This window comes from Natrix helvetica (assembly GCF_964273705.1).
Source record: "Natrix helvetica genome assembly, chromosome: 1".
Taxonomy (NCBI): Eukaryota; Metazoa; Chordata; class Lepidosauria; order Squamata; family Natricidae; genus Natrix; species Natrix helvetica.
In genome coordinates, this window is record NC_138548.1 from 342,091,760 (window position 1) to 342,117,638 (window position 25,879).

Genomic DNA, 25,879 nt, shown 5'->3' on the forward strand with positions numbered 1-25,879 from the left:
AGTCTGCATTAGGGGTCTCCAACCGTGGCAACTTTATGATTTGGGGACAACTCCCAGAATTCCTCAGCCAGCGCATCTTAATTCCCCAGGACACTGCAACTGTCATAAATGTGTGTCAGTTGCCAAGCATCTGAATTTTAATTTATGTGATTATGGGGATACTGCAATAGTTGTGGGAAAAATGGTCATAAATAGAATATTTATTTATTTATCTATAAATTTATTTATTTATAAATCTCTTTTTTCCATCCTTCAGTTTTCATTTCAGCCTCTGTTTATCAACTTTGCTGGTGTCTTTTGAACATGTTCCAGTTTGTTCTTTCCTAAAATATAATACGCAGAATTTGGTGCAATCTCTCAGAACTGAAGAAGCTTCTTGGATGAGAAGCGAAATGTCTTCATAGAAAAAAAACACACAGTCCAGTTGCCTCTTGAAAAAGCACCTTTGGGGACAACCGTGACTAAGATGACAGAGAATCTTCTCCATAGACATTTACGGTGTTGTATCATGTAACTTTTTAGGTCCTTTTCCTTTGATGTAAAGCTACACATATTCTCCAAAGCACCTGAAGGCAGGACAAAGAGGCAATGGATGGAAACCAACCAAGGAGAGAACCATATGAAGAACGGTTGCAGGGACTGGGTATGTCTAGTTTAATGAAAAGAAGGACTAGAGGAGACATGATAGCCGTGTTCCAGTATCTCAGGGGTTGCCACAAAGAAGAGGGAGTCAAACTATTCTCCAAAGCATCTGAGGACAAAACAAGAAGCAATAGATGGAATCCAATCAAGGAGAGAAACAACTTAGAACTGAGGAGAAACCTCCTGACAGATTTAATCAGTAGAGATTTTTAAGTAAGAGACCGGACAACCATTTGTCTGAAATTATAGTTTCCTTGCCTAAGCAGGGGAGTTGGACTAGAAGTCCTCTGAGGTTCCCTTCCAAACTCTTGTTATTCTGTAACTCCTCCCCGGCCAACAAAAGAGCAGATTCCAAGTGATTTTTTTTTCAAGTTAAGTATTTTATTATCAAAATTATTACATCTCTTGTGAAAGTTCAAATATTACAGCACAGTGTACAACTCCACTTGAGGGTAGCACTGCAGCCCCCCTGCACTCCCGACTTCCCGGTGGACTCCTACCCTTCCCAGCACCCTGAATAAGCGGGGTGCTTCATATCTCTGCCTGCCGATCTCCAGACGGATCCTTGCAATGCTGAGAGGAGGCTCAACATGATGGGGGGGGGGGGGGGAAGGAGACTGCAAAGCCCAGTGAAGCCGACACCCCCTTTTTTTTATACAATATATAGGACACCCGCTTTCTGGGTGACAAGTTCCATTCCCCCAACACGCTCACAGCCAGATACCTTTTTTTTAGAGGAAAGGTTTCTTGTTTCTTCTTCTCCACTTTTGATTATTTTTTTAAAAGTCTCCCCCAAATTGAATGAAGAACACCTGATTTCAATGAGTTAAGAGAAACCTGTAACAGCCCTAATTAAAAATGCGAAAACAAAAACAAAACAAAATTATATATTTTTGCTTCTGGGAAAAGTGGGAAGACATGCTCACAGCATCATCTTTTCGGAGAGGGGAGGAAAAGGTCCGTGGCAGCACTGGGAGGATGGGGGGGGGGGTTAGACCTGCCTGATTTATTTGCTAACCTACTATGGTTATAACTGAATATAAAATTAGATAAATAAAAACACACGCTTGAGAGAGTAAACAAGTGAGAAAAGCTGGCAACTGTATGGAATTGGGACAGCGCAACCAGCGGGGGCTGGAAGTGCTGTTGGACCTCAACGAGGTGGTAGCAAGAGCCTCTCACACACGCATAAGGACACGCCTGACAAGGGCAGCCATGTCGCACGACCCAGACGGGGCCTTTTCTCTCACCATCATCCACAGACAAACAATCAAACTACAGGGCAACTTATCCTACAAAGCTGTTCCCTGTTGACGAGCCACCATCTACACATGGCAGAGCGTGATGACGCTCTGTCGCGGAGTACGGCTTGCCCGAGACTCCAGTTCTGAGTGATCTTTAGCACTGCGGCAACATTTGCTTGTGCATCCGGTCTTTGCTCATACACACTGACTCACACTTGAGCACGCACAGACACACGCACATACATACACACACACACACACACTACCACCAGCCCTATCCCATGAGTCTCTGCCTAGAGCCTGGAGACAATAAATGCTCTTGCTTACGACTGGAATGATCAGAATGGACTACACCACCCACCCTCCCCAACCCAGAACATTCTGGGAACCCAACTCTGCAGAGAACACTTTGGGATTATTATTTCTTAAAGGAATAGCCCCGCCCGCCCCCAAATCGCCCTTCCCTAATGTTCTGATTTGCACGTTTTTCTTATTCAAGCTTACCTACCTGCCCAGGTGACTACAAGCTAAGGGCACAGGCAGGGGACAGAGGCCATGCCACTCAGCACCATTGGCTTTCTCTACAACGTACCCAGGCATCGTGGCCATGCTTTGCTACAGGCCCTGCTGCCGCCATTGCCGCCAACGCCGCCGCTTCCTCCTCGTTTCAGAGCCAGGAGGGTGGCTGGCAGTGCTTTCGCTCGCTTGTACATCCGGAAGCCTCGGCCTCTGGCCCTTTGCCGTTCCAGCATCCTTCCTTTCAAGCTACCGCTGGAAAGAACATTAGGCAATTCTGTCCTGCCCTATGAAAGGCCTGTCTGAGTCTTTACGCCTGACCCCGGAAGTTGCTGCAGTCTGTACGGGTGAAGGCTGCTTCCTCCCCCTCGGTGGGAGTAGTGCTGCGGGTTGGAAAGTGCTGCTGTGGCGGTGGCGGCTCTGGAGTTCTGGTAGAGAGCAGGTTGCCCAGAAGCGGCAGGATTGATAGTCCGTAAGTCCGACTGAGAGGGCCTAGAGGAAGAAGTGCAGCTGGCAGTTCCCATGCAGGGATGAGACCCTGATTCAGAGGACGGCAAGCAGTCTGCAACGGTCGAATGGGCGGGACTGGGAGCAGCTGTGGCAGGACAGTTCTTCTTCAAGACTCCGTTGCCAGCGTGGTGCTGGTTGCTATAATAGCCGGAGGAGGTCCCTGCAAACGGAGCCGTGGAGTCCGATGGGGTGGAGGACACGGAGGGTTCCGAGGAGCCGAGGGAGGGAAGGTGCCCGGGCCTCTGGGACTGAGACCGGTAGCTGTATCCAGGGGATGAGACGGGATGTCCTCGGTATGGTGAGGTGCTCTGAAGGAGAGTCTGAGATTCTGTACGTGGACTGTCAGACTGCAACAGCTGGGGGGGAGAACAAAACAGAATATTATTATATTCGGCTGCATCTTCGCTACCTCCAGACTCCTCTTAAGAAAGCTGTTTGGATCGAGGAACTCCAAACTTTTTGATTCCAGAACGTAGGTCTGGAATCTAGCATCGTGACCTGAATGCTCATACCAAATGGCTGCGGTGGGTGGAGATGGCCAGGCACACCACAATCTCTGAGCAGAAAGGAAACGGGTAAAGGCATTGCCCCCCCCATCCTCCTCCCGCCCCAAGAATGTGTCCGCCAACCTCTGATTTACCTTTCAGTTCTCAGTATGTTCCAAACAGCCCTGTGTTAAGGTAGTCCTCAACTTACAACCACAATTGAGCCCAGTTGTTCAAAGTGAATCTGGCTTCCCCGCGGACTTTGCTTTGTCAAAAGGTTGCACAAGGGGGATCACATGACCTTCGGCTACAGCAACAGTCTTAAGTATGAACCTGTTGCCAAGCCTCTGAATTTTGATCACATGATCATGGGCATCTTTCAAAGGTTTGTAACTGTGAAAAACAGTCATAGGTCACTTTTTTCAAAGGTCACTAAATGAACGGTTGTAAGTCAAGGACTATCTGCATTTGTATTTTCTGAATTTAAAATGCATTTAAAAGATTAGGAAAGGCTGGGTACATCTTGTGGAAAACGATTGATGAACTGCTATGGGTAGAGACTTAACTACCCATACTTGTCATTGTTTCTCATACCTGGTAGCTGTATCGAGAAGGACTGTAAACAGCTGGGCCCTTAAAGGAAGAATTGGCCGATTCTGATAAGTCTCCTTCTACAGCATCTAGAAAACCAACCAGAGAGATAAGTGTAAGGAGGGCATGTTCTTTCCTTGAGACAGGCATCTGTAGAGAATGAATGAATGAATGAATGATAGATCGTTCATCACTCATTCATTCATCTTGCATGCCACTGCAATCATTCAGGCTCTTGGCAATTCACAAAAAAGGAAATATATAATAATGCAGTGGAAACATTTGTAGTAAGAAAAACTGCCTAAATTAAACCAAATTAATAAAACATCAAAGCAAATATTCACTGATGTTTTTTAAAAAATAGAAATAAGGTGAGAAAACGTTCCTGTGAGGAAACGTAACCTCAAAAAATTTAAAGCCTGAGCAATATATTGGAGGCAGAGGTGTACTGACTAGAGAACACTTGGATGTCATGAGAGCAGTGAGATTCTTAACGAGCAGGAGTGCCAAACTGGTGGCCCTGGGGTCAGATGTGTCACTAAAGGCCACACCCACCCCAGCTCCACAAAAAAAGGGGGAGAAACGTTGCCATACGTCCCGTGACGGCAATGTGATGCAGTGAGTTTGACACCCGTGTTTATAGAGGAATGGGAAGGTATATGACAACATGCTTGTCCTGCCTCTGGCCTGCTCTGTCATGTCAACAGAAAGAAAGGGAATAACTACTGGAACAGTAATAGCTCCAGAGCAGTTCACAACAATGAAAACAACCTGCAGCTCATTTTAGGTTTCTCTTCCCGTGACCACACTCTATGGTGGAACATTGGGGGGGGGGGGGATACAGCCTTCATTCAGAGTGGTGCCAATGTTGATTGGGTTAAGATTAGGGCTTTTAAAACTATCTTTTGTAACTAGGATGTGTAAGGCGTATACTCCTTATTTAAATAGGGCATCTGTGACTGCGACCTGCTACTGTACGGGAACAAGTGGCTACTTCCTGTCAGCCATGTGGTATGCTTATTATTACTTTATGATAACAGTGGGAATTGTTTTTACCAAATCAAAGGACGAGTTTGCAGACCGTATCTTTTAAGAAAGATGTCAGGCTTGGAAACCATCTTTTACAGTGGGCCTCAAGCCTGCCACGTATTCTACTGTGGGAAACTGGGGGGGGGGGGGGTTGTATGGAGTATTATGCGAACTTTGTATCAAAATGACATTCTTTCTCAGGGAGTCAAGGTTATGTAGCCCCTGCACCTGGAGGGGAGTCACTGGGAGGACTCTTCCTTTGGGACAGTGACTGATTGGACCATGTGAATGGATACATGGGTGCTGGGGCAGGGTCTTGAACTTTCAACTGGGTGGGGAAAACCTGGAGGTGTTCAGATTTGAGTTTTCCCCCATGGCTCCTCGACTAAATTTGGACTTTGAGGAATACTTAGCCTCGGACTCTTATCTGAATGAGGATGCTATTTGGAACTCTGACAAAAGAAAGATTGTGCAGAAAATTCAGACCCTAGAGATCACTGTAACACACAGCTGAGTAGTATTCTTAGGAACTAGCCTGCTTCAACTGGGTTGGACATTTCATGTGGAAGTGGCTCCGCAGAGAACAGCGACTCCCCAAGTGGAGTTCCTAATGTACTTTCGGCTTTCCGAGAAGATTCGTTCTCAGGGCTCCTTTCTGATATATCCTCACTTACCTACTTCTCTCTCTCCTACGCTATCTCGAGAAGGCGAGGGTTCTCCTCGCTGACATATTTTTGCACTGCTACGTAAAACCTTCTCCAAAATGCCACGTCCTTCTCGAAGTCGCTCAACAGAAGTGGGCACCATCCTTTAACACGAGACAGAGAGAAAGAAAAAAAGAGTGCATATGGGAATGTCAAGTGTTTGTGCAAATAAACTCTTACTTAAGTTTAAATAAATACAAAAACAGTCATTTTAAGGCTTGTAAAAACAGTAAAGTGCACGTTTACTGAAAACATTCGTTTCTAAGGTGGGATCAGGTACCTAAACATACTTTCATAGGCAGATGATGCCGTGTTCCCAAATGATCTGCAATAAATATTAGACCTATTGCCAGACGCAATGAGACTATGGATCTCAAAACCAATGCATGCAAGAAGAATGGATTGAGAGAAGGGGAGCTTGAGAAAGTCACATTGGATGAAATGGATGAGATTCTCAAAAAAGAGAAGCAAAACTTTTAGGCAACAAAGGGCAATGTGTGAAGCACCATATGGGTTTGGCAGAGGTACAATGAATGGGGTGGTAAAAAGCAAAACTGATTATCAAGTCGTTTTTGATTCCTAGCAACTATGTGGATATCTCTGCAGGACAATCCATCCCTAGTTTGTAATTTCAAGTATAGCAAAACTGCATTAATAGCTCCTGTAATTGAATCCATCCCCTTCTTGCTTTGCTTTCCTTTCCTTCTATCTTTCCCAACCTCTCTGTGAGCTCTAGTCCCTCTTTAGGCATGAAACGTGGCTGGGGTGATTTTGAGATACTTTCAGCCCAACACAACTCACAGGGTTGTTGTGGGGAAAATAGTAGGAAGGAGGAGTAATTGTGCGTATTTGCTACCTTGAGTTCTTTAAAAAATAAAGGCAGGATATCAATCAATCAATCAATCAATCATGACCTTTCCCAGAGATGTGGGTCTTTACATAATACATCCAAAGTAGGATAATTGAGCCTGGCCATTTCTGCTTCCAATGAGAACTCTGGTGTTGATTTCTTTGATAATAAATTTGTTTTCTTGGCTGTTTACAAGGATCAGCCTCAAGGGAGTCTTCTCTGACATCAATGTTCAAAGGTGTCAATACCCTTCCTCCTATCCTGATTCTTTAAAGTTCAACTTTTGCTTCCATAGAGTGTCGTAGTACAGTATTCTTGTGCAATTCTATCTTTGCAGAAAGAGAAGCAACGTGGCCTCTGAGTATCTTTTCCAAGGCCTTCATTGTGTTACTCTGTGGCATACTTTCATTACTGCTTTTGTTCCTTTACTGTTGATGATTGAGCCTAAAGAGGCAGAAGGCACCCACAACTTGGATTGGATCTTCATTGTTAGTTTTAAGGCTGATTATTCTACCTCTTGTCATTAGTTTGTTTGTTTGTTTGTTTGTTTGGATTTATATGCTGCCCTTCTCCAAAAGAACTCAGGGCGGCGTACAACATTAAAAAACATACATCCCAAAAGTTAAAAAAAAATTAAATCCATATCCAAAAAAACAAGCCGAATTTAAAAGACAATACATTTAAAATAAGTTAAAAATTAACAGGCCAGGCCGGCTTGTAAATTAGTCATTTAGTCTTTTTATATTTCATTTTCTTCCCATTTTTCCTCCCCGCTCTGTTCTTTGACTATGAATATTAGGGCTCGCAGATTTTCTACATTTTTGGCTATCAGGATAGTACAATCAGCCTAGTGAAGTTTCTTCCCCCAAGTTTAAAAATCACACTCTTCTTCTCAAAAGCTGAACACAGAACTCTTCCCATCATTTAGCAACTGCTCAGTTACAACAGTGCAGAAAAAGGAGACGTGACCAGTTATTAAAGTTGCAACAATTGCAGCCCCTCTGTGTTCACCTAACTGTGACTTGGCAACCTGCACACATTTACAACAGTCACAGCATCCTGGGAATACAGGATTGCCATTCGTGACCTCCACAGCTGGATTTTCAACAGTCAACGCAGAAGCCGGCATAAAGTCGCAAGTCCCGGTCATGTGACACTATGCTTTATGACCTGTGGTGATTCACTTAATGGCTGCGGCTGGAACTGACAGAAGTCAGTCACGTGAGTATTCGTCAACCCTGAAGCTGGCTAGACGGTGGCCATCTTTCTCTTCCAGTGAGGGTTTTCTTTTCTTTTCTTCAAAGCTTTGGTGCTGACGCAGACTGGAGGTGAGGGATGGGGGGTGTAGAGATAGTTGGGGTGCTATAACAGCGTTCTCTCCCCTGGGAACCAAGGTCATGTGTGCATGTTGTTGGGAGGTGGAGACTGGAGTCATCCGACATCTGGACTGAATGCTGATTGGACCATGTGACTGATGCCTCGGGGGAAGTGGCAAATTTTAACTTTTAATTAAGGGGGAAAACCGGAGGGAACTTTAGAGCCGGTTTTCACCACCATTGTGCCAATATGACAGTGATGGCGAAATTTTTTTGGCTCGCGTGCCACAAGTGGGGGGAGCGCAGGGGGGTCGAGTGGGGGCGTGCCGCACCCATAATGCAACGTGCGACCCCCCCCATTTTTACATGCTTTTTTCGCCCTCCCCAGGCTCCAGGGGCTTTATAGGAGCCTGGGGAGGGCGAAAAGAGCCTCCCCCGACCTCCCCCCCCCCCCGAGGCCCTCCAGAGGCTTCAGGGACCGTCCGGAGGCTTCCCTGAAGCCTTCGGAGCGCTTAAAACCACCCTCCGAGCAAACCGGAAGTGACTTCCAGGTTGCTCAGAGGGTGGTTTTAAGCGCTCCGAAGGCTTCAGGGATGGTCCCTGAAGCCTCCGGGGGGAGGGAGGCTCTTTTCGCCCTCCCCAGGCTCCTATAAAGCCTCTGGAGCCTGAGGAAGGCGAAACATAGCTTTTAAAAAGGTGAACTCAAGTGTCCAGCGCACGCATGCGCGCTGGCCAGCTGACAGGGCAGCGCCTCGCGTGCCCTGACAAATGGCTCCGCGTGCCACTTGTGGCACGCGTGCCATAGGTTCGCCATCACTGCAATATGATATACCTTAATAAAATGTTCTTTGAGGAAACCTCAGGCCCCGGAGTTCTTTCATTCAAGGGTGTGTTAGTTGGAACCCTGACAATATGACTGTGTCACTTGGCGGTGGAATTACTAATCCCAATTGCAATCAATAAGTGAGGGCTATTCCGTATAGCTATATTTTTCTCCCTTTCTTTTATCTCATGGGCCAGGGCCTTCAATTCCTTATTTAATTACTCCCTTTCAACACTTGGCACAATGTTACTTAACCCGATGGGTATATGGGCACCTCGTAACTACTTATCAGAGCCAAGCTCTGAGCAACGTTTGCCCTCAGTGAGGCAGTTCACAAGGGGGAAGAGATTCTGTCTAGCCCTTTCACCTCTACTTGTAGTTTTCTGGTTTAGATAGGTTGTAAAGGCTGGTTCCCAGCCACAGAATTCTACACACGCACACACACACACGCTCAATAAGTCACTCTGGTTCCATAGGGTAACTCTCCTTGTAAGGGGAAGAGGAGCAGGGAGGCTGGTTCTTGCCAGGAACCCCATTAGTCGCATCCCTGCTATAGAATTTCCACAGAGTGACGCATTAGCTACTGGTAAGCCAATCTGGCCTTGTGCTGCCTGTAAGAAATGCTCAGCATTGAGGGATTCTTCCTCAGTCTACAATAATATAGTATTAGCGGTCTTAGAGAGAATCACTTGGCCAATAATGTCAGCTACAATGGGCAAGATTATCCTGCTGCATTGCACGGAGGGATTTCTAGACGGAGGACGTGAATTGCATAGGTTTTCTTCTCAAGGCTGGGCAATAAAACAAGCAGTCACTTACCACCTACTGCTGATGCTCTCGTGCGATTTGCAGTGACTAGTTGCTCTCGGCTCTGGGGGGCTCACTTCCTCTAGATGAGACAGGGAGGAGTGTGAGGGGGAGAAGCCATGTTGTGGAGATGATAGGGTGTGACTCCCGGAACTTGGCACAGCACCAACATCCACTTCTGGCCCAGAGCTGCTACTTAGTCGATTAGATGTCATTGCGCACCTGGCAGGATCCCCTCCCTCCTTGGCCTCTTGCTTTCGTTTGCGGTACTCCAGCAGAGACACCTATGAGGGAAACACGATTATCAGCCTAGCTGGGGCCAGGTTTCGGCAAGTTAAGGATAAAGCAGCATATGGGGACTGTTTTGCACTGTAAATCACTACAAACGCCATAGAACTAGATTTGAAATTAGCTTAGCAACTGATTTTTTTGCTCAAATTTCAGATTAGGCTTGCTTTTAAAAAAAATCCCATTTCCTAAGATGACAGGAAGCCCATTGGCAAAAGCACGGCAGAAAATGAACAACATGAATTCCACAAACTTCTCTCCTGAAGTTAATGATTTGTATATATTATTATTATTATTATTATTATTATTATTATTATTATTATTATTATTATTATTATTATTATTATTATTATTATTATTATTATTATTCATAAATTTCTCAGCTACCGTTTTTATCAGAATGTTATGTTCCCATTCTTCATTCAGAATCTTCCATGGTATATTTTTACAAACCCCCAGTTCACCCTTTAATGCTGGTTCCCTTGCTCTCTTTCCTTCAGGAATGAACATTTCTGCTTCCCCCTCCCCTTCCATCCCACTACACACACACACTCACCTTTTTTCTCTGTGGAGGGTTCTGGGGGGCAGATTTGACTCCTTCACAATGGGCCAGTGAGCCATGTACGGCTTCTTTAAGCATCACCTGCTCGTGTCTGCCAAAGTATCCCTCTGCAGGAGAACTGCAGCTGCCCATCTCTGGATTCAGAAGCTTCCCATCGGCCATCTGGGGAGATTCTCTTAATAATCCATCCGCCCGGGGCATCGCGTTCAAAGGGGAAAACGCATACATTAAATTAAACTCTGTCCGAAAAGCTTGGTCAGAGTTTCTGAGCAAAGTCTGGGTTTCCATGCTCTTTCCCAGGAAGCTGGTATCTGAGGGCAGGGAGGCTGGGTCAGAATGCCCCGTGGCGAGTAACGAAGGTCTCTCTAGGCAGTTGTTAGCACCAGCGTCCAGGAATGCTGCCTTTGGCGTGTCCAGGTCTGTCCTGAGGCAGAGCTACAACAGCCATCAAGAGGGCAGGAGAGGGGGAGGGAAGAAAAGGAGATCGAACAGGGGAGAGAACGGGGCACAAAGAGAGAGAGAAAGAAAGAGGTTGTTATGAAATATTTCCCCCATTGGCAAAAACAGCACACGCTACTTTCCCGCTGCTTCCTCCCTAACCCGCTGCACTCTTTCTGCTCTGTTTTGCTTTTATACCTCTTCAGTCCTTTTTGTTTGTTTGTTTGTTCCTCTAGGCAGCAGATTCTGCACAATCTCAGGGTCCCTCCCCATCTGGGATGGACATGTCAATGCCCTCCCCCCAAAAAATGCCTTGGTGTTGTTTTTTTTTTGCAAGGTCACCCATTTCACATATAACATCACAACCATTTCAATAAAAGGGGAAGAATCAAACACAAATTTCAAGGCAAACAACTGTGCCAGGAACCGGATGTTCTGATCAACCAGCTAATTTACAGTACGACTATTACAACATGCAGCATAAGCACACCTTTTTCTCACACATCATTCAGAAATCTCCTCAACACAGAGACTGACAAGAGTAGATGGTAAGAGTATAAGATGATGGAACCACTACCTGAGGGATGGAATCCTGGGTAGTTCTCTACGTTTAAAGTATGTTGTCATAATGACAAGATTCCTTTACAGGAATCTTCCCCTAATATCTGTAGAATTGTTTTAAAAACAAGCAAGAGATAAGGTTGACGTGATGTGTTCTAATCAAAATAGATGGTTTATCTTTTACTTCTTCCCCCTTTTCCATTGCTTTCAAGCCCCATCTCGATCCAAGCTATTATAAAAGGTTACCTCAGAGGAATTAAGATGTGTGGGTCTCTAGTCTCTCTACAGCAGAATTTCTCAACCTTGGCAATTTAAAAAATTTGTGGACTTCAACCCCCAGAATTCCTCAGCCAATATGGCCGGCTAGGAAACTTTGGAAGTTGGAAGCCCACACAGCTTGAAAGTGGCCAAGAGTAAGAAACACCATTCTAGGAAGACTGTTCATTTTTACTATTTAATTTTAAAAAAAAAAAAATATTTGAATTAATCTCTCCAATCCAAAACCATGCAGAGATAGTGGAGTACATTGTCATTATCTTTAACTCATTTAGTCTCAAAAACAGCAGGCAGTGGAAAGCTGCCTTGGCTAACTATCATCTGTATACTAATTACATCTCTTCTAGAGGTGTATGCCGTTTATCAGAATCTGCCTCTAGCTTTTTTCCCCCCTGCCATTTTGCTAGGTTTTCATGGAGCACTTTCATCCCAACGCTTTGTTTGCAGGCTGCCAAACTTCAAATGCCGCCCTCCCCTCAGCTAAAAGTGCCTCCCTTATGGGAGGCCAAGGTTCTTTATGCAACTCATGCCTGCTTGCATTTATACTGGGATATATCATAGTTGAAGAGGTGGGGAAATGAGAATTGCTCAGAAGTGGCATTTTTCTAAGCATGGCTCAACAGGCTTCTGTTAGTTGTGGGTAAGCCATCTTGGTTTGAAACAAAGGTAGACAAACACAAAGACCACATAGGGTATCTGGGTAGGTTACAAAAAACGAGAACGCCATACAACAACAACAAAAATTGGCAATGTTTAGAATACAGGCACAGTGAAATGCAATCTTAAACAGCTTATTCTTTAAACAGAAATATTAAGGCTAACCTCGCTAAGAGGCTTTCCTAGTCTGCTGGCCAGCTCAGGCATCTTAGTGGTTGGAACTTAGCTGGTGGCCCTCAGGTTGCAGAAGGCAGCCTTGAAAGCTTAATAAGCACTGTCTTAAGGATCTGACAATAGAAAGATCCTTTTGATCTTTAGATTACATTACTTAAGCTTTTATTTTATGACTGAAACTGACATAGTTTAATGCTAAGACAGTGAAGTGGAGCTTAGTCATGCAGGTTGATACGAACCTACAGTAAGACACACACCCTGGCGTCTGCAATAGTGAATCAAACCAATTATCCCTCTAAATTCTATTATGTTCTAATTTCAGATCCCTCAAAATCTAATGAAGACTTCCTTTGTGTTCACTAACTGGCATTATTAGCCTGAATTCGGAATTTGTATCTCAAAGAATTTGGACCTGGGGGTAGAGCAGAGGCAGAATAATCTTTATGTTGTAAGGAAGCAAGGAAAATAAGGGGCTGATTTGAGCCTACGCTGTTTTAGTTCATTTTCTCTCTCTCTCTGCTTCAGATGGATGGACTAGCATGTATATCATGTTCCCCTGTTTTCTACCCAACCAGAACTACAAAAGAAATGGACTGTCTCTTCCTTCCTCCCCATCGATTTCGTTCTTCTCCTGCAGCTTTCTCCCCACCCACCCCCACCCCTCCTCCCTCCGAGACACACACATTTGCTCAACAACACACAAACCAAGCGCACACACTCTCCGCCTCCAATTGAGATGGTGTGATAACTACCTCGGGCGACAGGGACTCGGGCCTATGCGCAGGGGTACTCTCAGGGGAGGATACGTTCTAGGAGGGAAAAGCATCTTGTTATTCATCTAATTTTACAAGTCAAGAGGCAAAATAAAATAAAAGTGGAAAAAAAAAACCAAACTCAAAATGACAACCTCCAGGCATAGAGGTTTGCCACAGCTATTCTGGAGCAAAAAAGAAAAAGAAAGAAAAGAAAAATAAACTCTCCTGGGCATGTCCTCAGCAGTTGGGGGGAGACTACAAACATTACACAGACTTTAGGATAAGAGTTATCATATCTCATGACAGGCCCAAGTCAAAGGACCACATAGAAATCAGGATATTGCCTTTTTTAAAAAAATAATTAACCTTATGTCTAGACCTCAGCCTGAACTAGCATATGAATTCTTGAATGGCAAAGCCCCAAGCAAGCCCCTACATTATAATACACAGCCCAGTCAGAACTGACTCCACATAAGCCTTTCTTTCAGGGAGGGACTGAGCATAGGAGCTTATACTGGATTGAGCCAAAGGCTTCCCAAAAGAGGCCAAGAGGAAGCTTAGAAGCAGAACATGGAAACGTTCGTGGAGCCCAGAAACTGGTATTCAGGGACAAACCTCCTCCTAACACTGAAGGCAAGGTAGAGCATTTGTTGACTAGTGAAGTGTTATGCAGGAAAGTCTGTCCCTTCTCCAATGGGCAACCACAGTAAACATGAACTTAGCATACTTACTTCACAGTGAGAAGATGGACATGAATGTGCAAAGAAAGGTTTCGGGGGGCAATGCTGTTGCATTAAGACTTCCTTCGTGTATAAGCATTAAATTATTTAATGTACACAGGGCTAGGGATATCCTTTCTATTATGAATTGTATGCTATGGGGGTGTTAGGCTACCCTCTGCTGCCAGTCATGAAAATTAGGATGGTGCTGTGGATTGATTGCTGGACCAGGAGTGGGGAAAATGCAAGGTTATATTCATACTCAACCGTAATCTTCACTTTATGACTTTGTGTGAGTCCTCATCTTATGACCTAACCTATCTCATAGGCCTTGGGGGATGTTAAAATTGAAGGCCGGAATACAGGTAGTCCTCAACTTACAACAGTTTGCTTAGTGACTGAAGTTTCAAAGGCACTGAATAAAGTGATTTATGACCATTTTTCACCTTTATGACCATTGCAGCACCCCAATAGTCACATGATTTACATTTGGATGCTTGACAACCTGCTCATATTTATGACGGTTACCATGTCCCAGGGTCATGCGATCCCCTTTTGCAACCTTCTGATTAGCAAAGTCACAGCCAGATTCACTTAAGAACCATGTTACTAATTTAACAACTGCAGTGATTCACTTAACAAACGTGGCAAAAAAAGTTGTCAAATGGGGTAAAACCCTCTTAACAAATTTCCCCCTTAGCCTCATAAATTTTGGGCCCAATTATGGTCATAAGTTGAAGACTACCAGTACTATATATAGTTCTATAGGAAAGGCAGAAACAATCAAAAATATATGATCAGAGGATAGAAGTAAAACAGCAAAACGTTAAGCTGTATAACCTCTTAATTACTTTACAAGAGATATGTTTTCACTTTCTTTACTTCAAGTGTATTCCAAATGTTATGTTCCTAGAGTAATTTAATTCAAATATGGGGGCCCAGGAATTCATTATGTTAGAAAAGAGATTTCACACCGTAGGATTACAACTGATTTCTCCCTGAGCATACTTTCCAGGATTATACAACATGACATACAGGAAGATTTGCTTAAAATGACCTCACACTGTTCCAGGCAAGTTTGGAAGTTTATTTCATAACAGGGTAAAATAAGGGATCAGGCAAAAATTTAACTAATAGCACAAGTTCATATGACAAAATCTTAACTATTGTAATATCTGAATATGCAGTATGGTATTTTCTTCAATAGCAGTATATGTAAAATTAAATGTGACACTAGCTATATATAAAACTAGTTTGTTTCCTCAAACTATATTAGCTGATTTTTGTGCAGTCACTGCGTTTTGTACTTGTTGTGTATAGTTGATTTCTTTGGCTTGGTTTAATAGCTATTTGAATTTCTTCAATGTTTAGGGACACACTAATAATGTTTTACTCGGTGTTTATTTTAATTTACATTCATACGTATTTGTTTTAATTTATACTGGACATATGAATTATAAACTTGGGTGCTGCCTGTATTTCTAGGCAGAATTTTGGAGATCTGCAGTTTAACAATTGAACGGTCTTGAAAAGGCAGCAGAGAACAGCTTGAATAAAATAAAATGCCATAATGAGTGGAATAAATAACAAAGCCTCGGTACAGAAAATGTAGATGTGAGGAATTTAATGCACCCCAGATCTTTCTTACAAAAATATGGGATGGGAGGACAAAAGACTCACTCACACACAGTAAAAAGCAGGAGTTTGGCTTCTGCCAAAGATGAAAAGCTTCGTAAATTGACTAAAACTGATTCTGACAAATTCTCCTCTAGTGCCAATTTCAAATTAGCAGCATTTCAAATTGGGAGCACAAACTGCCTCAACATACAATTTCTTAGCATCTTCTCATGTCAATATCTATAAGGTTGGCTGGGTAAAGAGGCCTCAGTGAAATGTGACACTGCCTATTAAGCTACAATAACAGCATACTTATTTTTAAAAATGAAACAAAATATGCTTATAGCATAACTCTTAAAACTCTTCTTTTTAAAAGAAACAGTTTTTGAGGATTTCTTGGGAGCAGTTCTGTGGTTTGCTCACATATGAAAACAGATTTGAGAGTATCTGAAAAATACATAATGAAATGTGAGAAGGCAGAGGTTGAACAAGAAATGGGACCTCTGCTGTCTTCTGGGTAACAGTAAGAGAATAAACCACGAAGAGCTAGTTGCAAACTGCCAATTCTGAAAAAAATAAAACAATAAAGGAGAATATTTGTAGCTCAGGGTTGACATGATGGGTCTGTGGTGCTCTCTTCGCTTGCTTGTTTTCTGGCTGGCGTTTCATTACCCAAACTAGGTATAACATCAGTGCAACAACATCACTAGCTGGTTTGGGTAATGAAATGTCGGCAAGAAAACAGGCAAAGCTCAGAGAGCACCAAGGACCCCTCAATTCTGGGAAAAAAATAAGTTTCTTGTTGAAGTTTAAAGCCAACAGAAATTAGATTATGAAGCCATGTAGTTGTTTTTAGTGGGTTTTTTTTTTTTTTGTAATTGCCGAGAACTCAAACCCATCCCTAACAGTGAGCAGCTGAAGGTGGATCATAAGCTATGCTATAAGATACGTTAAGAAACGAGGCTCAAAACCTCTGAATCCTCAGTGATGACTGAGTTAGCAATCAAGAGAATGTTATTCCCATCAGGTTTCTATGAAGAGGAGTGGCAGATGCAAGGATAGCCTACATCTTCCAAATACTGAGATTTCAAATCCCCCTCGCACAACAGATGGGACATAATGAACACACTGACTCTGGGTTATTCTGTAAGAAAGCTACAAGACCACAAAGTCTTTCACGCTCACATCTGTCTTAAAATCTAAAGATTTCCAAAAGGTTTGAAAAACAGAAGCAGATAGGAAGGGAATGGTCATCTAATGAAACAGTCTAATGCAGATGGCAAAACATGGGCTCAATTGCTGGTTTACTAGGCAATGCAAGGGGGGGGGGATAAGGATTCTGTGAACTTGGCAATATGTTTGAAAGGTACCAAGAGAAGGCGGGAGAAAAGAGTTTGAGCAGCGCTTGTGAGAAGGAGCACGAATACCAGTGACTCTGATTTACATAGCAATAAGGGAACAGATAATTCACCCTATTAGTAGAAGCAATCCTCAACTTACAACGGTTTGTTTAATAGCCATTCAAAGTTATAACACACTGAAAAAGTGACTGCTGACCGTTTTCACACATCGGACTACCGCATTATCCCTAGTCACGTGACCAAAATTCAGCCGCTTGTCAACTGGCATATATGGATGGGGGCTGCAGTCTCCCAAATTCATGTGATCGCCTTTGGTGACCTACTGACAAGCAAAGTCAATGGGAAAGCCAAACAACTGTGCTATGAACTTCACAACTGCAGCGATTCACTTATCAACTGCAGCAAGGAAGTTTGTAAAGTGGGGCAAACCTCACTTAACAACTGTCTTGTGTTAGCAATGGAAATTTGGGGTTCAGTCGTGGTCGTAAGTCGAGGACTACCTGTATCTAATAAACTCAGGAGGTTCTCTTAAAACTGTCGTCCGTACGCTTCTTGTGTTAACTGTTCTCCTTCGGAGTAAATTTGATGCACGTTCTTCTAAGTTTTTGCAAGCAGAATTGCTTCCCCCACCTTCTAGCTCAGCTTACCTCAAACTGTAGTGGAGTATTGCAGCGACTAGCAGCCAAGGAGGGAATCGGGGAGAAGATCACACCGCAGCCACTGCGACTTTCCTCCTCTCCTGGCACAGATGAGGAGGACGTGGTGAGGTGGGGGCTCAGCGAATCTGGAACCAGGGAGTCAGGAAGCGGAGGGGTGACAGGAGACAGGGGCCGCAATAATTTAGTAACGCTCTGCTCCATCAGATAGCGAGACTTCCACTTCTTCAGAGGGCTCAATACATCTGAAATTTAACATACAATCTAGATGATGTTCTTCTATTGTAAAGCCTTCCTCTGTGCTCAAAATTTAATCCCTCTACCTTTACCCATGGCATTTAAAATTTAGCTCCTGCCACATTAACAATCACTCAAACCTAATGCAAAAGTCGAAACGAGGGACAATATTCAAAAAGAACAGGACTCAATGGATGTTTTCAGGAATGAAAAAAGGGCTCAATTGAAAGCAGTCAGATTCAGGCCCTTCGGTAGTTTTAAATAAAGAAAACGCAAACAACTCCAAATGATTTCCTTTGTTAGACTAATTCAGCCACAGGAACTTTGTCACAATACAGAGCTGTAGTCAAGGCAGAAATACCTCTCAGGTCTTTATAAAAAAACCAGGCTTGCCCTATTCCATACAAATTCACATTCATTTACTTCGCCTTCCGAGATGAAGCTCAGTTGATGGAAAAACCTGCCATGGATGTATACACCAAGGCTGAATAGGAGCTAACCACCAACCCAACACCACGCTTTTAGCAGTCTATTCATTTATTCATTAGGTCTATATCCTACTTTCCCATCTCCAATTTTCCTCACAACCGACATCACATAAAGAGAATGGACTGAAAGGGATTGAGTGACAAGAGCCAAAGTCACCCAGTGAGCTTCCGATGGCTTAACAGCTAATCAATAAAGTAATACAGTGAGCTTCTTCCACGGCTGAAGGTGTACTGGATCTTGGAATTCCCTGATCCTAAACTAAAATCTTATCCACCGTATCACAATGGCTTTCCTGTACGTCCTCCATTACTCTTCTGCGGTTACGTTCCGACAACCGGGCATGGTTTTTGCACTCTTTACACCTTCCAATTAATTTGAACTCTCCTCAGTTTTTTCTTCCCCTGTCATTCCCAACCCCAAATTCCACTCTTTCTTTATGAGCTCTTATTAATTGCGTTATCTCCTGTTCAAGCGCTACTGCATTAGTATCTTTGGGATTAGGGGAACCACTTCTTGGCGACAAAAAGACTCATAAGGTCAACTTTTTCATCGGAGGCTGTTTTCCTTGGCACCCATGGATTTAAACTTTCACAACAGGCCAAACCCTTCCTATAATTCCATATACATCCAGAAACATTTTGGGGCTAGCTTTTTTTTTTTTACACGGACATTCATATAAGCATTCTGTCCTTATATGATCCCTAAAGAAAGTTGATAAAATCTATGCAATCAGCCCTGATTTCCATCGTTGGATCAATTAGAACTCTTTGCCAGCTGTGCAGCAAGCTGTCTACAGGCTCCCGGGCTGCCAATGTGGGAACTCCAATTTCTCCATGTTGCAACGAGACTCATTAACTCCCCACTGGCTGAAACATCCAACGAAGCTGGATTGTCCCATTGGCCATTACACCACTCTCGGATTTGTCTTTCTACTGGGGGGAAAAAATGGTTCTCATCCTCCACAATTCAGCTCCTGGCTGAACAGAGGCCCCTAGATGCCTATCAATGGAAGGAAAGACGTTAACTGCTAAGACGTCTTCTGCGGAATAGCTCCCCAGCCAAGTCTCATTAGTTCCTATTTCACTAACTGCTGCAAGGACTTTGAGCTGTTTCTCTCTTGAGATGCTGCCTTTCAGTCTACAAACAGCCTCCTCTAAACAATCGTTCGCCCGGCTTCCTTTCATTCTTGGGTCACGAAATCTCCTCATGGCTATACATGGCTGCCCTTCCCAACTATGCACCATACACTAAAATATAACAAATCTGAGTTGGGACAAAAGACAAATATTTCTTGAGGGGGTGGGGTTTTTATTTTTATTTTTTTGAATGCCACCAGACAACTGCAGTGGGTCTCTTAGAAACCACTCCAAATTCACACCAATCTTTTAGATCACGAGAAAACCTTCCAAGTTTTCCTTTTGCTCTCTCTCTCACTCACTCAACATTGCAAATTTGCCCAGAACTAGTGTTGTCCACTTTAGATGGCTCTAACCTTTGTGCAACACACAGTTATCTGTACACTGCCTAGGGCCTCGTCTGACGTCCTTGGAAAACTGATCCCTGACTTGGGGAGTTCGCCACCCTCTTCCTCTGCAAAGACAGATGTAAAGTTACTATTTTTAAAACTCAGCTTTTTGCTTCGCTCACAGATGTAGCAAGGTAGCTGCTCTGCTGCAGAGTGGCTGCTCTGTAACCAGGTGCCCACTGGTTAACCAATTATCTCCCTAGAAAGTGTTAGGAGAGAAGTATTAAGCATAAAACTCTTTTGACTTTTCATGCAGTACACTTTCTGTATGAGTACCCATTTCTTGGTCTTGATGGAGAAGGGGGCCCTTGACTCAGGTGTGCGCGTTAAATTTGTTCATCTCACCCAAGGCAACCACCCAGCAAAAGGAAGAAAATGCCACCCGTGCGTCTTGCACAGGTTTCCTGCGTGTCTTTACGGCAGCAGCTTAGCAGATGAACTAAGAAATTAAGAGCTGCCAAGGATGGTGTAGGGCAGGATTTAAGCAATTGGCTTTTAACACTCCTGAACTGTTGCTTGTTACAAAATCTGCCATCAGTTAGGTGCACATGGTGCAAAATTCACACTTCTTTATATTACTACTAACCTACGATTGTGGTAAGGTCTTTTTTTCTTTTTAAGTACATGGTGGCCATGCCTGAATAGCTGTAGGACTCTCTTTACAAAACATTATAATTTTTTTTAAAAATCACTGCTCAGGATTTAACTTCCAATAGTTTCCCTCCCCGTTAATGTTTCAATAGTGAGAAGACATCTCAACCAACCTGTATTTTCTGTGCAAAGGCCAGAAACGCTACTACTCTCGTTGCTTTGGTATAGACACTGGTTTTTGTTCTCCTGGGAAGCAGGTGAGGTCTGAGTCATTCCTTCTTCTAGAGCCTGCTTTATCCAACGCTGTAAAAAAAACACATCCAAAACCCTACTGAATGCATATTCTTTCTGGGTTTTTCAGAAATGCTCAACACACGGCCTTAATTCCACTGGCAGCCTCCACCGCTATCTTATCCCAAAGATAAGTTAAACTTTTAAGCAACATCTCATTTTGTACAGCCTCTCTTTCTCTGTCCAATTTATGTACTTAGAATTCGCATTTGACTTGGCAAATTCTGGACAAGAGATTAAAACTAATGAGGAAAATAGCAATAGCTTTAGTGTAGGGGAATCTAACTGCATGGAATGGAATAAGGAAAAATAATCTGTGCAGACCTAGATCTACTGCTCCACAAATACGAAGCATGTGACATTTCATATTTTTAATGCTTTTTTAGTCTTAAGAACTAGGCATATTTTTATAAAATAAAAGGGATTTGTAATCAATGCCATTGCCAGAGTTAGTGCTAATGTGTTGCCAACATTGCCAAAAAAAATTTAAAAAATCACTGCTACACTGAAACTCTCAAGGTTGTAAAACCAGAGCCAAAACGCTCTCATTTTAACGAAGCATGTAAGACTCTGTTTATTAACATTTTAAACCAATCTCTCTCAACTTAGGGACCCATAAATACACTGGAATTTAAAGAGTCAAAATTCCCAAAAAGGATTTGGGGTGCAGATTGGAAAAGGCTACTGTAAACTAAAACAATAAATGCAAAGAAACTTACTGGTTTATGCCCTAAATCAATGAGCTATTTAGAGACCAATTTCGAAAGGAATGTGGATTTAATTCAGCAGATGCAACTCATCTTTTTATGTCAGATTTCATACAAGAGAGCTGCTTACCATCCAATTATGGAAGCTTAGAATGCAGCATGGAACACACTAAATCCCCAACTGAGGCACGGAGGTGAGCAGGGAGAAAGCATGTAAATCATGCTTGTTCATGTGACCACATAAATGTGTATTCTTAAGTGTGATATGAAAGAGATTGTCTTCTTTTTTTTTAAGTAAGTGCTTAATATTTATCTTCAGAAAGTTTGAAAATCCATGGAAGGGAATATGCAACTACTCTGCACACATTTTCCATTTTATGCACTTTCCTAGCATTAGCCTTTTACAGACTGAGAAATCAATACAGATTTCTGACCCAAACCAATGTACAGAAGCTATGACTATTTTTTTATTGTACTTTTTTCCTATAGTGCTATAAAAAAAAACACCTCTTAATTTGCTTTCCTGCTTGATCCTTGCTAAAATACAGTAATAAAAAAAAGGTCAAATAATAATTAGATTTAATAATCGGTCTTGAATTTCATAATACCCACAGTTAGGGTTTAAAGTTTAAAAACTTTTGATTAGTTTTATAACCAGGCTTTAAAATAGCATATAGAGCAAGGGTGTCAAACTCGTATCATCACGGCGGTGTCATGAAATGCATCGAGACTTTTCCCCCCTCCGCTAAACCAGGCGTGGAGCATTCTGGAACCAATAAATAACATTCTACAGTTCCTGGATACCAAGGCTGCCAAAGCACATGGTTTCTCTATTATTATTGTAAGTTCAGCATAAAATACAAAAACTGCTTTAGGGAGTATAAGAAGTGATACTGTCTTTTAATGCAAGACATTAGACATACACTTAGAAGGGATAGTTTCATGTGCGCGTGTCGCTTTCATAAATGCAGCTTTGCGTGCACATACGCACACACATGCACTGACCCACCCACCACTTCTGCAGCCTGATTTTCCAAATGGGTTGTGGCCTGGCATTGGGCCATGGATGGGGGGTTTGGGGGGGGGGGGTGTTGTCCCTGTTATAAAGCTTTCCTTCTACTATGTTGTGTGTGTGAAATGTGCCAAGGGATTAAAAGGTGTAGACACAGTGAAAACTATACCTTTTTACAAGAGCTGTAATTTCCATCCAGTTGAAATGGCTGCCTTCGCCTTTCTGGGTTGAAGGGAGAGCCGAAACGGATATAATGTTTAGGGGTGGTACAAATGAGTGGGGAGTGAACAAGCCCTGGCAGCATGTTCAGGGTGGTAGCCAGCACAGTTGGGTCAGTGGTGATACGTAAAGGGCACTCAATGGGGCAGTCCTGTTTCTCTGCTTTGTCATTCAGCCACTCTGTAACCAGATACTAGAAACAAAAACAAGACATATTTTACTAAATAAAGTTAACAAGAATGTGCAAACGTTAGTGAGATAACGAAGATGGGCAGAAATATCACGGTGTCAGGCAGGGGATTGGCATCTGACTTTTAAAAAAAAAACTATTTATTTTATTCATTCATTAAATTTATACGCTGCCCATCTCACTCTGAAAATGATTCTGAGATGCTTACAGTTATAATCATGAATATATAAAAATAAGCTGCAGATATTCAGTTTGGAACTTGGTCTAAAATTGGTTTTATCACTACTTCCCCTACAGCCCTCTCACAGGTCGATCTTTTACTAAAAATTCTGAAGTACAGGGAACTCTCAGAACCACAATGTTTTACTTCTTTCAGTCAAACTCCAATTTTAAAACAAAACAAACTCAGTATCTTAAAAAAATGATACCAAGATGTAATTAAATGCCCGATTGATTAATGGATTTCAATGTAATTTAATTTTGTAATTAATTACATTACATACAAAATGTAATATTCACTAATGCAACTGATTAATTATGGTAAAAGAATTCTCGTAGTGGATTTAATTCAAAGTATAACATTTATACAGAAAAGATTACACATTCAAATAAACATGCCATGTCTGGAACCGTATAGGGTTTCCTGCCTAGGCAGGGGGTTGGACTAGAAGGCCTCCAAGGTCCCTTCCAACTCTATTGTATTGTATGCCAGTTCCTAGGTCTTCCAGAAGCTTTCCAGATTTCACACAATAAAGATAACCTGATAATTTTCCCTCATATTGAATTTCATGTGTATTACAGTATTTTTAATATCACTGCATATATGATGGGTTCTATAATCCTGGAAGCTGTATATTTAAAATGTTATTTTAGACATCACATGCATCATATTTAAAAAGATAGTACACTACCTAAAATATAGATATAAAGTGATGCCTTCAAATCTGATTATGAAAATATCATTTTTGATGTTTGAATTAAAAAATGTCATTTTTCCTCAATAAATCAAGTATAAGATTTCACTAGAGCACTTGTTTCCCCGATTCAATAATTCTGAGTTGGCATCACTTAAGACTATTCAGAGTCTTGGGTCAGCTTTTATAATTCATGCTTTATTTCAATCAACATTCCCTTTCATAATTCTATGGGAAACCTCTGAAAATTTGTACTGCTGTGCCAAAAAAATAATTTCGTGGGAGGAAAAGTACACTAATGGCATCTTTTTTTTAACATTTTGTAAAGTTCAACTTTAATAACCTTTATTTTTGCACGTAGATTTGTTACAAATGCTGCGTATCACCAATACTCTTTGATACAATCATGTGTTAATTCAGGCATTTGGGTTTAGCTGAATGCTGCTAACCTTTCGCTTTCTATTTTAGACTGCCGACTAGTTATAAAAATCAGTAGGGGAAGACTGCATCAAATCAAGAAATATCCAAATTTACATTTTGATGACTGTGCTTCCCCCCTCCCCCCCTTCCTGGTTTAGATTTAATAAACATTAGCCATTAAAGCAAGCAACTAAAGCAAGATGCCACATTAGAAGAGCTACATGAAGCAAAATCATCTTCTTGTCGTTGCAAGGAAGGATGCCTTTACCCATTCTTTCCCACTCCCCATTTTACCTTTTTTGTTTTAGGATATTTGGTTGCTGCCCGGTTGGCCTGGGATCCTGCAGCAGCTGTCACAACTGGATCAGAGTTCACCATCTGTGGCCTCCCCTCTCCTGGGCCCTCTACCCTGCTCACTTCCGCTGCCACTGCTGTGCTGGTGCCACTTCCTTCCTCGGGGGCAGTTTGAGAGAGTTCAGACTGCTGGGCACTGGCAGCTTGTTTTTGCCTTCTTAGTCTCTGTGCTGAGCTGCTCCGATAACGCGAGAAACGGCTTTTAGGCCTGGGCCGCGGTGTTTTTGGAGGTGCCGGTTTAGGGACTGGTTTATCTGTACTTGTCTCCTGCAATGTAAACAACTATTGAAGGCAAGGAATTCTTACTTTACTTTGTACTTTTTGGTACTTTGTACGCAGAAAGAGCTGGCTATATAGGTTTACAGTGTGAAGGCAGTGTCTTCAACTTTAGGATCTAGCTTGGGAAAAACATTCTGGTTTCCCCTTTTGAGGGACTAAAACACAGAAAGATGATTGTATTATATGTCCCAGGAAAGTATGCATAAATTTTGTTGACACTTTCTCAACCAAAATGCCCCGATTTCTAATCTTTGTAAAGAGCAATTCCATTTCACAAGATGAGATAATTTTTTGTTTTAAAAATAGATCATCATGACAGATGAAATGACTTCTCCAAACCTAGCATTCATTAGGCAACGGTGAACTGTCTGTGCCAGCTCTGTTACCAGCTAAGGACTCATAGCAAACTGCCTTGCTCATTCTAACAGGTTTACTTGAGCAAGAAAATTCACAAAGCAATATTTGATGGGAAAGACAGGAGAAGACCAGCAACTGAATTATATTTTCCAAACAAGCGGCTGGGTTGTTACCCTGTCAATTAAATCAACCCTCCAAATTCAGCAGTTTTCCAATCTGACCCTCAACAATTCTATTGTTCTTCTTACCCCAGCCTGTGAAGATCTCCGGGTGTTCACCCCAACGCTGCTGACACAAGTCGGAGCACTTGCCACCGGTACATTTAAAGCCAAGCTATTATCTTCATTTTCATTTGGCACAGGTTTTGCTTCTTCTGGTTCTGGGGTCTCTGCAGTAACCACTATCTCTGCATCTGTGCTGCTCCTGTCTGATGACGGCAGATCTCTCCTCCTCTTTCTCTTTTCCAGATTCTCAAATACGTGCATGATAGCTTCCACCTTTCTATCTTCTCGGGTCTAGCATGCAAAACCAGAAATTGAGATTAACACGGCTCCGAGGGGAAGAAAGTGAGGATGGGGCATAACTCAAAACCACAGATTATGGAAGGTACAGAGATAAACTATAGAAACAACACCCTAATACCCAGACTTCCTGTCAGAACAGTGATGATAACGAAGATATGCACTTCTGTGCGTTTTAGTCTGTACTATTAC

At 42.5% G+C, this 25,879-nt stretch overlaps 1 protein-coding gene across 3 annotated transcripts in view; it reads right to left on the reverse strand.

Annotated features, from left to right (window-relative positions):
- Window positions 1-1,001: 1,001 nt before the first annotated feature.
- SETD5 (SET domain containing 5) overlaps window positions 1,002-25,879 on the reverse strand; it is a 73,270-nt gene continuing 48,392 nt past the window's right edge. For 2 of the 3 annotated variants that reach the window (XM_081937031.1, XM_081937032.1), the window contains exons 14-24: window positions 25,415-25,681; window positions 24,471-24,797; window positions 22,603-22,845; window positions 20,597-20,726; window positions 17,573-17,826; window positions 13,226-13,282; window positions 10,362-10,802; window positions 9,530-9,801; window positions 5,692-5,825; window positions 3,992-4,077; window positions 1,002-3,268 (exon numbers count right to left, since the gene is read on the reverse strand). In XM_081937031.1, coding sequence (XP_081793157.1) covers window positions 2,690-3,268; window positions 3,992-4,077; window positions 5,692-5,825; window positions 9,530-9,801; window positions 10,362-10,802; window positions 13,226-13,282; window positions 17,573-17,826; window positions 20,597-20,726; window positions 22,603-22,845; window positions 24,471-24,797; window positions 25,415-25,681 — 2,790 coding nt within the window. In that variant the 3' untranslated portion in view covers window positions 1,002-2,689. The remainder of the gene's footprint in view (window positions 3,269-3,991; window positions 4,078-5,691; window positions 5,826-9,529; window positions 9,802-10,361; window positions 10,803-13,225; window positions 13,283-17,572; window positions 17,827-20,596; window positions 20,727-22,602; window positions 22,846-24,470; window positions 24,798-25,414; window positions 25,682-25,879) is intronic. The other variant, XM_081937033.1, reaches the window with a different exon arrangement.